General features: G+C 44.5%; 1 protein-coding gene across 7 annotated transcripts in view; it reads left to right on the forward strand.

The window, feature by feature from the left end:
* The first annotated feature begins 890 nt into the window (after positions 1 to 890).
* ppfia4 (PTPRF interacting protein alpha 4) overlaps positions 891 to 13,807 on the forward strand; it is a 47,909-nt gene continuing 34,992 nt past the window's right edge. For 2 of the 7 annotated variants that reach the window (XM_047332870.1, XM_047332871.1), the window contains exons 1-2: positions 891 to 1,884; positions 2,074 to 2,375. In XM_047332870.1, coding sequence (XP_047188826.1) covers positions 2,118 to 2,375 — 258 coding nt within the window. In that variant the 5' untranslated portion in view covers positions 891 to 1,884; positions 2,074 to 2,117. The remainder of the gene's footprint in view (positions 1,885 to 2,073; positions 2,376 to 13,807) is intronic. The other 5 variants (XR_007030921.1, XM_047332869.1, XM_047332872.1 and 2 more) reach the window with 4 other exon arrangements.

A 13,807-nucleotide genomic window follows, 5' to 3' on the forward strand; every position in this document is an offset into this window, starting at 1 on the left:
TTTAATGGAACTCAATTTCACAGTTTCAGCAGCCAAGCCCCTGCAAAACCTAATCAGTCGATTATCACTTAAATATATAAATCTGACTATAGCATGGTCAGTCATAAATTTACTCTTTGGTCATCATTTTTCCATGTCTGCTAATAATCATTTTATCTTTACACTGAACAGCGAATGTCGCCCAGTCATAATTTCACTCTGGATTTTTTTTTCCTTTTAAAGCAAACTTAAAGAGTTCAGAGTTTAAAACTTCAAACATGAGATGAGGAGGAATTTAAAGGCAGACACTGGGGCTTTATGACAGAATCAGGGAAATATCCTGTGTCAATGCGATAAGAAAGACTTAACTTAAATTCATGGAACTGCTTGCAACAACCATCAGTTATAATTCATATGGAAAATAACATTTGCGCTATATTTTATATTTTGTCCATTGCCAAATCAATTTTTTGCATTCTTACAACCATTCTTGTAAATGCATTTTGAAAGATTTTACTGATCCCTCAAAATTATGTTTAAAGTCAGGTAAGGAGAGGTAAGGAGAGTTCACACTTAACAATCAATCCTACATTAATACCTCATGTTGTTTTTTCTGATTGAACAGACTGAAGTGGGTTTTTTGTGTCGGCCCACGGCTAAAGGAGTTGGTCAAAACCAGACAGTGTCACAAAAAGTGATTCAAATACAGTGAACATGTGATAATAATAACAACAATAATACAATAATGAAAATAATAATAACAATAAATTGTATTTACATAGAGCCTCTCAAGGTAACCACAGCCACTTTAAAGAGATTTCCGGAGGGCGGGGGCACCAGCAGACAGGCACTGGGGGCCAGGGTGGAGGGATTTGTAGGTGAGAAGGAGGATGTTGCACAAGGAATAAAACACAATTGGATTAAAAGGGTAATCCCAACGGGACAACCAACTGAACGTAGCCAGTCCATGTCAGTTAAATTAAAGACAATTCACAAAACTAATAGCACACAGCACATCATATACTGCTGCTCTTGAACACACAGTGGTTACATCGACGTCTTGTTTGTCAAATTCGATTTAGTCAAGTCCGGAGTATGTCATTCACAGTAAAACACGGTGTTAGAAGATGCCTTCACCCTCGCATAACAAAATGTAGGGGAAAGCATGTTCTCACGACTAATAATAACGAACCCAATGTGCATGTCGATCCTGCAGGGCGCGCTGCCTGCTCCAAGTGCGCCAACTGCTGGGTGAAGCTGACGCCACCAGAACGCGCATCGTGTCTCAGGATCTGTCAGCTCATGAACGTGCCCAGTGGTGCTGATGAGAAAGTTCATCATCCGCCGAGTGCGGGTCAGGTCTGTGGTAACATGACACAAGTGTGGAATCATGATTTACAGTATATAGATAGACATGAATGACCATCCGGCACTCATCTGTTTTGCATGCGCATACGGTGCAACACCCTTATAGGCTGATCGTGGGGAGTTGGTCCCTCGTTTCCAGAGCCGTGGTGACAACTGCAGATTCCCGTGTGTGTGTGTGCGTGTGTGTGTGTGTGTGGGAGGAGGAGGAGGGGGAGTGAGCTCGGTGGCGGTGTGGAGAGATGGAAGCGGAGAAGGCGGATGCAGATAAGACTCGCTCTCGCCGTCCCCAGGACTGAGGACGCAGATTAGACGTCTCCCCTCGGATGCTACGGACTATGATCGCCGTCGTGCACGCGGGCACCACCCCTCCGAGCGCGCCCGCCCGTCTCTGAGCTGTCAATCAAATCACGCCGGGATTTCTACATGTGAGTGCACGGCGCGGCGGACTGGGCGGATCTGCACACTGCGTGAGGGAAACGCCGGTTGATATGGATGAAAGGTCGACCATCGTCTCGGCATCCCCATCACTCTGATCAGGTAAGGCGGCGGGGAGCGTGAGAATGCACGTTCGGCTCACGGGCAATTTCATGTAACGGGAATGAGGCGCGTACCTGAGATTGCACGCTGTGCGTTGCCACGGGGCGTGAAAAGGCCCTCTTATCGTTATTGTAAATCGGATTATCAGCCTTGTAATCCACACCATTTACCTCCGTAATCCCGCTATAGCGACACTTGTCCTATAGCGTTGCCCCGACCACAGGGCAGGGAAGATGATGTGCGAGGTGATGCCGACCATCAGCGAGGGAGACTCGGCTGGTCCTCCCAGGGGCACCGGCAGCGTCCCGAACGGCTCGGACCAGGAGGCCAACTTCGAGCAGCTGATGGTCAACATGCTGGACGAGAGGGACAAGCTGCTGGAGTCCCTCCGGGAGACCCAGGAGACCCTCATCGCGTCTCAGACCAAGCTGCAGGGGGCGCTGCACGAGAGGGATGTGCTCCAGCGGCAGATCAACGCCGCGCTGCCTCAGGTGAGCTGCAGCCGGCCTCGGGAGGGGGCCACTTGCTTTGGGATGATTTGATCAGAACTCTGATTGGGAGGATGGACCACGAAGCAGGTTAAATAAGGGCCTTTATGGTATCTTGCCTCATGACACCTCATCCCAAGGCCCTGTCTTGAAAAGGACTGTGTGTCCAAATAACAAAGAGTTCTGTGTGAAATATGCATGTTCATACAGTTGCATATATTCTGAATGAATCCAGGGCCTGGTGATATCTAGACTGAACATGGGCTGGGTTTCGCCCCATGCAGGCGCCAACCAGCAGATCAACCCTGCTATGGTGCAAATGACAATTTTTGGGCGGTAGTATCAGTGCCAGAGGTGAAAGACAGCGATAGATCTATAAACGCCTACTATAGCTAGACATGCAAAAGTTGAGGAGTAGGCCGACATTTAGTGTACATCTCTGGTGGGAAACTCCTCACTCCTGCATGTCCCAGGATACCACCAGGACGATAACTGTGAAGATAAGAGGAGCGTGCCACTGTATGTGGCAGCATGCCAGAGGGATCTAAATGTCTAGGTACGAATGACAGGTGGCCTGAAAGGGGACGGAGGGTTTATACTCACGAGAAGATCGTTGACTCTGATTGTAGAGGTCTGGGCCCGGTGTCGAGAGCTGCGCTGTCACACAGACGGAGCAGAGCACACCTAGCATTATCTAGATTGTAACAACCTCACCTCTGTTGGTGCTGACCTGCCTGTCAGTGCTAATGTCAGTGATAGGGGATGATGGTGAACTGGGGTGTATTTGTACTTAGTCTTTGTACCCCGTGTGTGTGTGTGTGTGTGTGTGTGTCTGAGAGAGAGAGAGAGAGAGAGAGAGAGAGAGAGAGAGAGAGAGAGAGAGAGAGAGAGAGAGCTGAATAAGGGCTGGTGCAGTCACAGAGCATGACGACAATGAAGCCTCAGCACATAGAGCTGTGTTACCCTCTGACCCTCTGGTCTAAATGCGTGGCATGATGTCATTGGTGTGTGTGTGTGTGTGTGTGTCCGTGTGTCTGTGTGTCCATGTGTGTTAGTCTGGGTGTATGAGAGGGAGAACCATGCTGACTCTGACAGCCTCACTGCAGACTCTCGTGAAAGAAACATGGCTGCTTGCTAGTGTACATGGCCCTAGGCTGCTTGCTTCCACACATGTATCTCTCTGTGTGTGTGTGTGTGTGTGTGTGTGTGTGTGTGTGTGTGTGTGTGTGTGTGGCAGGATGAGCAAGTGGGAAGAGGGTGTCATGCTTCTTTTCTAATCCTGCTTGGTTCAGCGTAATGTGTTTTATTCCAGCAATAATAAAAAGTATTAGTTATACAGGCATAGACCTCAGGGACATTATGCAGATATTATGACTGGCGTGTATATGCATAAGCTGTCTTCTTCTGGCTCGCTTTCTCCAAACTGTACACACACACACACACACACACACAGGAAACACACAGCGGTGGTCATTTCCACACCAGCCTCAGAGCAGGGATGATGCAATGAACAGTGGGTGAAGCAATACTGAGAAATGAGAAAAATCTCAGTTGGAATTGACTTCTGCTCAGTTTTGCTGTGCTCTGTTTGAGAGTGAGAATCGTCTGGCCCCGATTCATCACTGGAAATTGAAGAGTGCTTCTTGTCGAGATGAGGGGGAAGTGTGGAAAAATTAACATACTGTATCTGATCTCTCAAGTTTGGGTGTGATGAATATATTAGAGCAGTGTGGTAGCAGTTGGTGATGCTGCTGACCTCACCATCCTATATGTGCCAGTGGTAATTAGGCTGATTCGCAACTGCACACATGACCACAGTTGGTGTGTTTATGCCCTCAACCACAATACAGTTTCAGAGCTCTCCATTTGCTCTTGCTGCCTCGGCGGTGTAGCCCTCCAGTCAGTCGTGTCTACATGTGTGTTGCATGTGAGATGTATTTTTTCCCCTCTCTGTGTTCAGATCTCTCTGCTCCTAAGTTGTAGACTGATGTATGAGTGTTGGCAGAGCAGGACAGCCTTTTTGGCCCAAATCTAAGCATTCGTCTCTTTCCCTTTGCCCAACATTTGTCATCTTCTAGGTGTGTGTGTGTGTGTGTGTGTGTGAGTGTGTGTGAGTGTGTTTGTGTTTTTGTAATGCCTTCTGTAGGTTCCCTGACTCCATGGGACTGGTCTGACCCAGAACTGTCAGATCATAGTCTCTCTCTACACACACACACACACACAAACACACACACACATGCAGACACACAAATACAAAATTCAATGGTCTATGGTGTCGTCATTGTTAAAAATACATAAACACCTCATCACCTTGGCATCAGTGTTCAAATCTATGTTTGCTCCACCGGCTTCAAAAAATGGGACAATGTTTTTACACACGCACGCATGCACGCACGCACGCACACACACACACACACACACACACAAACACACTTGGATGGATATGTTCATTAGCTACAGAGAATAGTTTCAGATTAACATGTCAGCCCATTACGATGCATAATGCTTCTAATACACCCCTCAGAGATGGGCTTGCCCACAGACAAATTAGGTTTTAAACACACACAGAGACGTACATACGCATGCTTGCACACACATGCACACACACACACACACACACTGTACACAACGCCTGTTTCTCCTCTGTGTGAGAATAACTGTTCTGAATCAATGCGTTGTGAGAAAAAAAAGCATCTGTCCACACGTATGTGTGCAACTCAGAAAGAGAGCAGACAGTCTGTGTCAAAACAAAGCAATCAATTCAATATGGTTCTATATTATACTTTTTTGTATAATTTAGAACTGTACAAGGATTCTGAAATGTGCTATTGTTAAAGGTGTGATATTGCATTATGTTTAGAAGCTGATGTTAATATTTTTGGGGGGCAAAAATCAAAAAGGGTGACATTTTGGGAAATGTGAATTGTTGACTTTCTGTTGAAGAGTTATATGGTACAGGATCGATACCACACTCTGTCAGTCGTATTTTTGACATGTCTGTTAGGGCACAGATTAAACTAATAATATGCAATGCACTAATCATCTCAGTTTTAGAAATGCTTGCAGGGAAACTATTGAACTTCTGACAGAACCATGGGAGTTTTATGTTCAGGTGAACGCCTCCCAGCTGTAGCTTCATGCTAAATGCATATAGTATATAGTTCCTCAATATATAGAAACTTATAATAAATAAGTTCCTCAACAGATTCCATGGCTCCAGTAAGGGACCTCCATGTAAACAATATGTAATTTATGTCCTGTGACACCATAGACCACCAGTTTTTTTTTTTTTTGGTAAGCGGTTTTTGCAATTTATGATGGTATATGAGTTTCATGGTGTGTGTGTGTGTGTGTGTGTGTGTGTGTGTTTGTGTGTGTGTGTGTGTGTGTGTGTGTGTGTGTGTGTGTGTGTGTGTGTGTGTTTGTGTGTGTGTGTGTGTGTGTGTGTGTGTGTGTGCTGTGATGTTTGGACACCTGTTCCAGGCGGACACAACACTGGCTATTTTTACCAGCATACAAATACATAGAGAGCAACGCATACACACACACACACACCCGCTATGTCCTTCCAAAACAACACTGCCTCTTGTTCTAAATTCTAACCCCTCTGTCTCCACTGATACTCACCTAAATACATAGACACACACACACACACACACACACAACGTTTTGTATTTGTGTTGTTTATTTGACCTCACACACGCCCACTTAACCTCTCATAGCAGTGATGGTCGCTTACCCTTGTACAGACATATAAACACACATTCTTTACGCACATACATTCACTGTAAATCGGTATGTGGAGAAGCACGTGCCTCTGTGTTTACATCTGCGAGCCCCTCTCTCTCTCTTTGCCCTTCTCATCTCGCGTCGGGCATCACTATTTCCAGGTTGGCGTGTGCTCAAATATCTGAATGTGACTCCTGTTTGTGTCACTCTTTCACTGTTTCTCTCCCGGTTTTCTTTTGTTCATTTTTCATTGCTCCTTAGTTTCGCTTTCCTTTGCTATCACTGAATGTTCTCTTTCTTTCTTTCTTTCTTTCTTATTTTCTCACCCCCTCTGTTTATCAAACTTGTCAATAACTCACTCGTCCCTTAACTCCTCAATAAGCAGGCAGTTGTGATCTGCTCCTACACTCCTGCAGCTGCCACAGTCCAGTATGGGTATGAAGGTGAGACAAATTGCTCACTGTTCAAAGCATCTGTCTATAACAACACAACAGCCAGGCACCAGCTATTTCCTCATTTGATCTACACGCTGCATTTGATCTAAACATATGATAAGATACAGTGGGATATTTCGAGAGAAACTGCTGTACTGCCGTGGAGTAATACACTGGGGATGAGGAGTAATACAACTATAACATGCTGAAGCAATAATGAACACAATGTTTATTATTGTAAATTCAACAATGACCAATGTGGAGAAGATTCATTTGTACGAAAAGAAAATCTGGAACTTACAAATACATAACTGGGGTGGGGCATAACCCACTTTTCATAGCCCTGTCAAGTACTGTAACAAACGCTGGCAAGAATTGTCTTTACTCATTCTTTCATCTGATAGTTTTACACTGTATTTTATTCAAGCAGGTTGTATGGCTGTTTCGGCAACATCACAGAGCAACCGTACACCAGCCTACATCTTGTTTTTGCTGACAGACAGTAGTTCAGCTTCTCAACTTACTGCAGTGCTGCACAAGTGTACCAAAGGATGCTGGGTGTGGTCAGAGGTCAAGGACAGTGAAACACTGCCCTTCAGCTCGACGTTGAAGTACTCCAGCATTTGAGAAATTTTGCCTCGTGTTAAACGTATCATATCGGTGCTAGAATCAAAACATTTCAACCTAGAAGGGCACTCAGTCGCCTTAAATCCTATCAAACCTTAAAGCTAAGTCAACGAAAAACAATGCAGATCATGAAATGATAAACTCAATTGCGAATGAATGATAGGCTGATAAAAGGACAACATTATCAGCCTATCCACATTATCTCAGCTACACATTGGTGGTAGTTACAAGTTTCGAACCCAATTTGTTACTGTACAGCGGCTGAAAAAAAATCCTCCCTGCATACGAAACCACATTTGAATATGCTAGATCTGTATTTTTATTTGTGCACACTCATAGATATCAGTTTATCCATCCCCGTAAATGTGCCTGATCCAAGATCCATGAATTTTTCCCTGGGAAAACTGTTAAAAGGTGAAAAAACGCAATGTTAAAGAAAGTCATTCAAAAAACTCCTGGCCGAATCCAAATGTCAAAATTCCATGGGTTCTTTCTTGGCCCATGTCCCATCAAAGTTTTGTGGAAATCTGTTCTGCAGTTTTTGCATAATCCTGCTGACAAACAACAACAAAAATGGACAGGGGTGAAACCATAACCTCCTTGGTGGAGATAATGATACCCAGACTTTCTCATGACATAATTCTAAATATTTTAATATGACCTTCTTTGAATACTACAGTTTACTTACTCTATAAAGATATCAATTAAAAAGTGTAGCCAGGATTTAAATTCAATGCAAGGGATAAAATATAAAGAAGCCGACCCTAGACCTTAATCAACCCCAGTATTGCAATGAATAATACCCCCATACCTATTATATGGTAATGGCTTTGTCTGCTAATAGAGAGCAGGATATTTCACACTACTTGAACCAAAGCCAACAGAAGGAACCTTGCAGGCTTGGTACGCAGCCATCATAGTTACTGTACTAGAGGTGTGTTTTGCCTCCAGGTATCATGTGAGAGGGAATGAGTGTCAGAGCGAATATATTTTTACACTGCAGGAGAGGGAAGAGCTGCTCCAAGGTCCCCTCCTGTGCAGTGCTTGGACGTGGCCTGAGGTTATCATGACACACATCCAGCAAGGCGCAAACACTCTTACTCACACATGCACCCACCCATCTACGAACAAATAACAACACACTGCCCGCCTTTTCTTAAATGTCAGCCTGCGTGTCGTCCCGAGTCGGTGTGTTCGTACGTGTGAGCATGCCCACAGCCAGTGTTGCTTATGCATGGATGGCCGAGGCAGCTTTGTGCACCGCGATAGGAGAATATTGAGGAGGGTGAGCGAAGTCAGAAAGGAAATGACCACATCTCATTGGTCTGCTGCTGAAGCCTAGATCTTATGTTGTGTGTGTGTGAGTTACGTAAGCACCAAATACTGGAATTTGGGTTGATGTGGAAGAAAGTGGAGCATGAAGTGAGCAGCTGAATGTCACCAAGACTCTTCTGAAAGAAGAGAGGGTTCACCTAAATGATTGTCCACATTCTTACCCTTACCCTAACTACACCAGCGTCTTCTTTTTCTCAACCATCTCCAATCTTTTTTAAGTATGTTTTGGGGCATTTCATGTGAGTTTTTACAGAATGTGGAGAGACGATAGAGAAAAGACGGATGCATCATGGTCGGAGTCTGAACAGTTTGGCCAAAGAGGTGCACTGATTACCTCTTAACGTAAACATAATGGTTTCCTACCAAACTTATCCATACACAACTTCAACCGTAGCCATTTAAAGGGGGGAAAGTGTCAGAGTTTCACTACTTGGTGTCTTATTTCAGCGCTCAGGTTGTCTAAACAGTACAGCGAGGGAATTTTGAGCAGAAACGCGCAATAGCCAACGAGAACAAGCTGACCAAGAAGCATCACTAATCGGATGTTGTGGAAGCAATTGACAGTAACCTTCCTACAGGTCCAGAGCACTAGGATGTTAATATGGAACAGCATCTCCACGGTAGTGGAAGGTCAGAGAATGTATTAAAATGACAAAATTTCTAATGAGCACAGGTTTCTCTCTCCCCTCCACCTGTGTACAAAAAACAAATAACCTTAGCTTGAAGCAGGAGCTTGCACGATCCCCATTTGAGACTAACAATGCATTTTTATTTCCAACCACTCCAGCTTACGCTGCAAAAATGTATCAGCCATGCTGATTCTGTCTACTCAGCCATGACTTCTACCACAAGCTTTCCTTGTATTTTGTTTTTTTTGTGCAAGAAACAAAACATTCATTTAGTACTAACACGAAGTGTGTGGTCCTTTACTGAATCGTCTGGTGTGTGCGCTCCTATGATTCAAATGTTAAGAATTGGTTTAATCTGTTGTAGTGTCTATGTTAAAAAGATTTGAAAGTTAAGATTATTACTGATTCAAAACTGATTCAATGCCTTTGCCTATAAGTCATCTGCTGAGAGCATTTCTATCTCTCAGGAGATGACTGACATCACACCTCTCTCTCTGTCTGCATCTCTTTCTTATCCACTCTTCCTCCTCATGTTGTTTCGTCTTTGAGCACACCAAGAAGCACCCCAAAGTGGGGTCAAACTGGCTCCTGGCAAGGGCCAGTGCACAGCTTTCAGGCCCCTGAGCACTAATAGATTATCAGTGTGCATCTCCCCCACGCTGCCCCTGCCACACCACGGCTTCGGCGCTCTATCTCTCCGTAGCATCCATCCTTCGCTCCCCCCTTCCCTCTGCCAGTACCATCTGGCTCTCAGCACCAGGCACATTTAGCTCAGCCGGGCGCCAATTTGTCCCCCTGAAGAGTGAGGGAAGGTAGAGTAGGACAGAAAAACATACACACACGTATACTCTCTCTCTCCCTATATATATATATATATATATATATATATATATATATATATATATATATAGTAAGATATAGTAAGATTTCAAAAAGAGCAGGTCATGAAAAAGAAGTCAAGAAGTTAGTCTGAGGGTAAAAAATCAGGCCTGACTGTCAGCAGCAGTGAGGGACATGCTTGGGTAATAGACAACGCAGAGTCACTGTGTGTGTGTGTGTGTGTGTGTGTGTGTGTGTGTGTGTGTGTGAGAGAGAGAGAGAGCAAAAGTTCCCTCTCCCTAGTAATAAGAGCAGAGTGATTGGAGTTGCAGGACCACCAGAGGGGAGGGCGAGAATAATGAAGGAGGGGGGTAGGAAAGGACGGAATGAGAAAAGAGGAGGAGGAGGAGGAGGAGGAACAGGGGATGTGAAATTAAGTTTTCCAGCCAGCAGTTTAGCCCATGGCCCTGCCATGTCTAACAACTACACTATTGGAACTCTGTCAGTTCACTTTCCCTCCTGGAACTCCTCCAGAATGTAATATAAGGCATCGGTGGGGGGGCGGCAGAAAGAAGGGTGGGAGAGGGTCTTGAAGCCTATATACGCTTTTGAAGACTTAAGACAGAAATCGAGACAGTACATGCAGACAACTACTCTCTCAAACACTCATATACAGTAGTAGGGGCGACATCTTCCAGACCCCAGTTTTTCTCAGCAACAGACTTAAGCAGCCGTAGCAGAGGCAGCGGCATCAGAAGCTAAGTCCCCAGCTGGACCCTTAAAGGGATTTAGAGGACTTCAAAATGCTTCATCTGCTCCATGAAATACGGCTTGTCAGTGTCTCACAACTTAGCCCCCCTTCCTCCGCTGCTGTCAGTCAATAACACACTCGCATTGCTCCCCCCCCCACACACACACTCACAGATCTGAGGGAGCATGGTGATGCAAGTGAAATGCAGGATTTGGGAGAAGGACACAGTGGTAGGACAAATATTGCTGTATATACTGTAGCGAATGGCTCCAGTGAAACATGTATTTTGGGCCACAGGAACTTATCACACCCATTATGTGTTCTTGTCTGTATTTGTTTAAGCATTTGTGTTATATATACTTAAACTAAAAACTAAAAATGTTATTGTAACTGATTGGGAAAGATGGTAGACTTTAAAACTAAGTACCAGGTTGTAAGAAATTGAATATATCATTCTCTCCGATAGTATCCGATACTCATGGTGATCAGAGGCTGAAATCTTAAGTGAGAACATGGTTCAAGTGATGAATGGCCCACACCTAGTCAGCACTTCCCGGTAATGTTAACTGTCAAACTGGGATAATACATCACACACAGGCAGAGCCACACATGCACACGTGCGCGCACACACACACACACACACACACACACACACACACACACACACTAACTGTGTCTCACAGAAAAGAAAATGTGAATGAGCCAACTCAGAGCACCGTCATGGCCGACTAGACACACTGCTCTGAGTATAGATAAATACATCATGGTATCCACCGACATCAGACAGTCCTCAAGGCTGATTGAAACAGCACGAGTTCACAAAGTATGTACTGGAGAAACTAATAAGATGTTTTTGGTGCAGGTACATCCACACAAAGCTCTTGGATCGTCTCCGGTATTGAATCAAGATCCAATCATTCAGCAGCACCTACAACATGCCTCAGTTCTCAGACGCAGTCTGTTATTTAATTACTTTCCAGCGTCGTTCACAGACATGTTAGTGTTACACACACACACACACAGTTACACACACACACACACAGTTACACACACACACACACACACACACACACACACACACACACACAAGCTCTATCTCTCCTACTTTGAGATCTGTGGAGAAGATATTCTGCTGCTTTTTTTTTAATCATCTTTGGTTTCTATCATTTTTGTGTCTTCTTGATTTAAGTAAAGCACGAGAACCTGTTCTTTGAAAACGGTCTATGAACAACGTCTCAGTCCAGATCCAGTGTTCAAACGTTACACTGATCTGTTCTCTCTCCTCTTAGTCTCAGTCTCTTCTTTTTTCCCCCCTTCCCCGGTCTCTCTGTCTCCCATGCTCCCTGGCTCTCTGTCTTATCATTGGTGATGACTTTAAGCGTGTGCGCTGAGAGGTCTATTAGTTAGCTATCCTTCCGTCAGATAATGCCACATGTCTCTCGGTTACCTCACACTGTACTTACAGCTTTGCCCGGACTGCTTCAGGTGGGAGAACAGCTGCTCGGGTTTTATATTGGGGCGAAAATCATATTCTTTTATTTGTGTTAGCTTGATGAAGCAAAGCCGGGCAAATCTTGAAATGTTGTTGTATTAAGATAGTTTATTTACCATATCAAGTGGGGGTGCATATGTATATGTCCTTTGGCAACTGTATATTTGCACTGAATTGACCTAAATCAGCTCATTAGACAAGCAAGGCCATTGAGTCTTCATATCTCAACGCTAACCTGAAAACATTATGTTTTTTTCTGCATGTACCCTCAGGTATGCTCATATGTGTGTGTGTTTGTATGTGTGGGCATGTACATCTACACACCTCGTTGCAATGGCATATTACATTGTTTCAATGGAACCAAGGAAACATTTGCTTTGCGAATGTGTTGTGTAGGTCTTGTACATCTAATGTCAACGCCTGAACGGCTCCCACATATTTTAACTGATGCACACACGCAAACTATCATGACCATGGCCAGCTCCGTCTGTCAGTGATTAAGGTCAGTAAGCATCGTTTTGCCCCATAAGAATAATGGGGGCTGTGATGTGGCCTGCCCCAGTGCAAGAAGAACATCATTCACACTTAGATGCTTTCCTCTCTCTCTCTCCGCTGCTGCTGCTGCTGCGCCCCGCACCATCTCTTCCTGCCCTCAGTCTCACACTCCACCCCTTTCATTTGCTCATGCTAATTCTCGCTCAGTCTGGCTCTCTGGCACACGAACACAATCAGGCTTAAACTACACAAACACAGACTCACAGGCCCTGACATTAGATGCCTCCAAGCTGTTTTTGAACACCTTGCATTTTAGCAGCTCACCTTAAACCTAAAGGAAATGATTCATTGTAAACACTTTAACAGCATACAGTAGAAGTGCACTGAAAAGTCACTGCGACTGTTTGTTTTTTCCATTGGAAATGGCAGAAAAATGAACAGTACGTTTATTTTAAAAAAATCCTCCCACTAAGCAGCTCCATATCATTGCTAAAAATATCCCACAATCTTCATGTCTACACCTATTCCTTCCTTTCTTGAGGGTTATCACGCGATGTGTAACTGAAATATTGTAATTCTTTTTAAAATATCACAGCTCAGCTACAGCATAAAAATGTAATTAATTCTTTATGGAAACCAGTGTGTACAACGAGACAAGTCAGACAGTTGTGAATGAGAGATGGAGATGGAGGTAGTGCCCAAAGCTGAGTTACATAAAGGTCATGTGAAGCATTGCAGCTTGCATCAGACAGGGTCACCCCCACCCCCCACTTCCGCTGCCATCCTCCAGCATTCCTCTCCATCCTTTGCCTCTCCAGTTTCAGTCACATCCTTTTGTCATTGTGATGTGTTCATTTTTGCCTCCTCCTATCGGATCCTGCATTTCCCCTCGTCTCTCAGCCAGTGCTGGCATGTCAGCATCCTGTGTCAGCAAACGAATGGAAACCTCTTCTCTTCTCTTCTCTTCTCTTCATCGGGCACCAACAGATCTGTGCTGTAATTGGTCTAGATTGTTCTGTGGACTTTCTGCTTGGGCGTTGGGTGCATCGTAGTATCGGGACGCACGCACGCACACACTGACACACTCACACAGAAACACACGCTTAGTTTCTCTATTTCTTTCC

This window comes from Scophthalmus maximus, chromosome 6 (assembly GCF_022379125.1).
Source record: "Scophthalmus maximus strain ysfricsl-2021 chromosome 6, ASM2237912v1, whole genome shotgun sequence".
NCBI classification, from domain to species: domain Eukaryota; kingdom Metazoa; phylum Chordata; class Actinopteri; order Pleuronectiformes; family Scophthalmidae; genus Scophthalmus; species Scophthalmus maximus.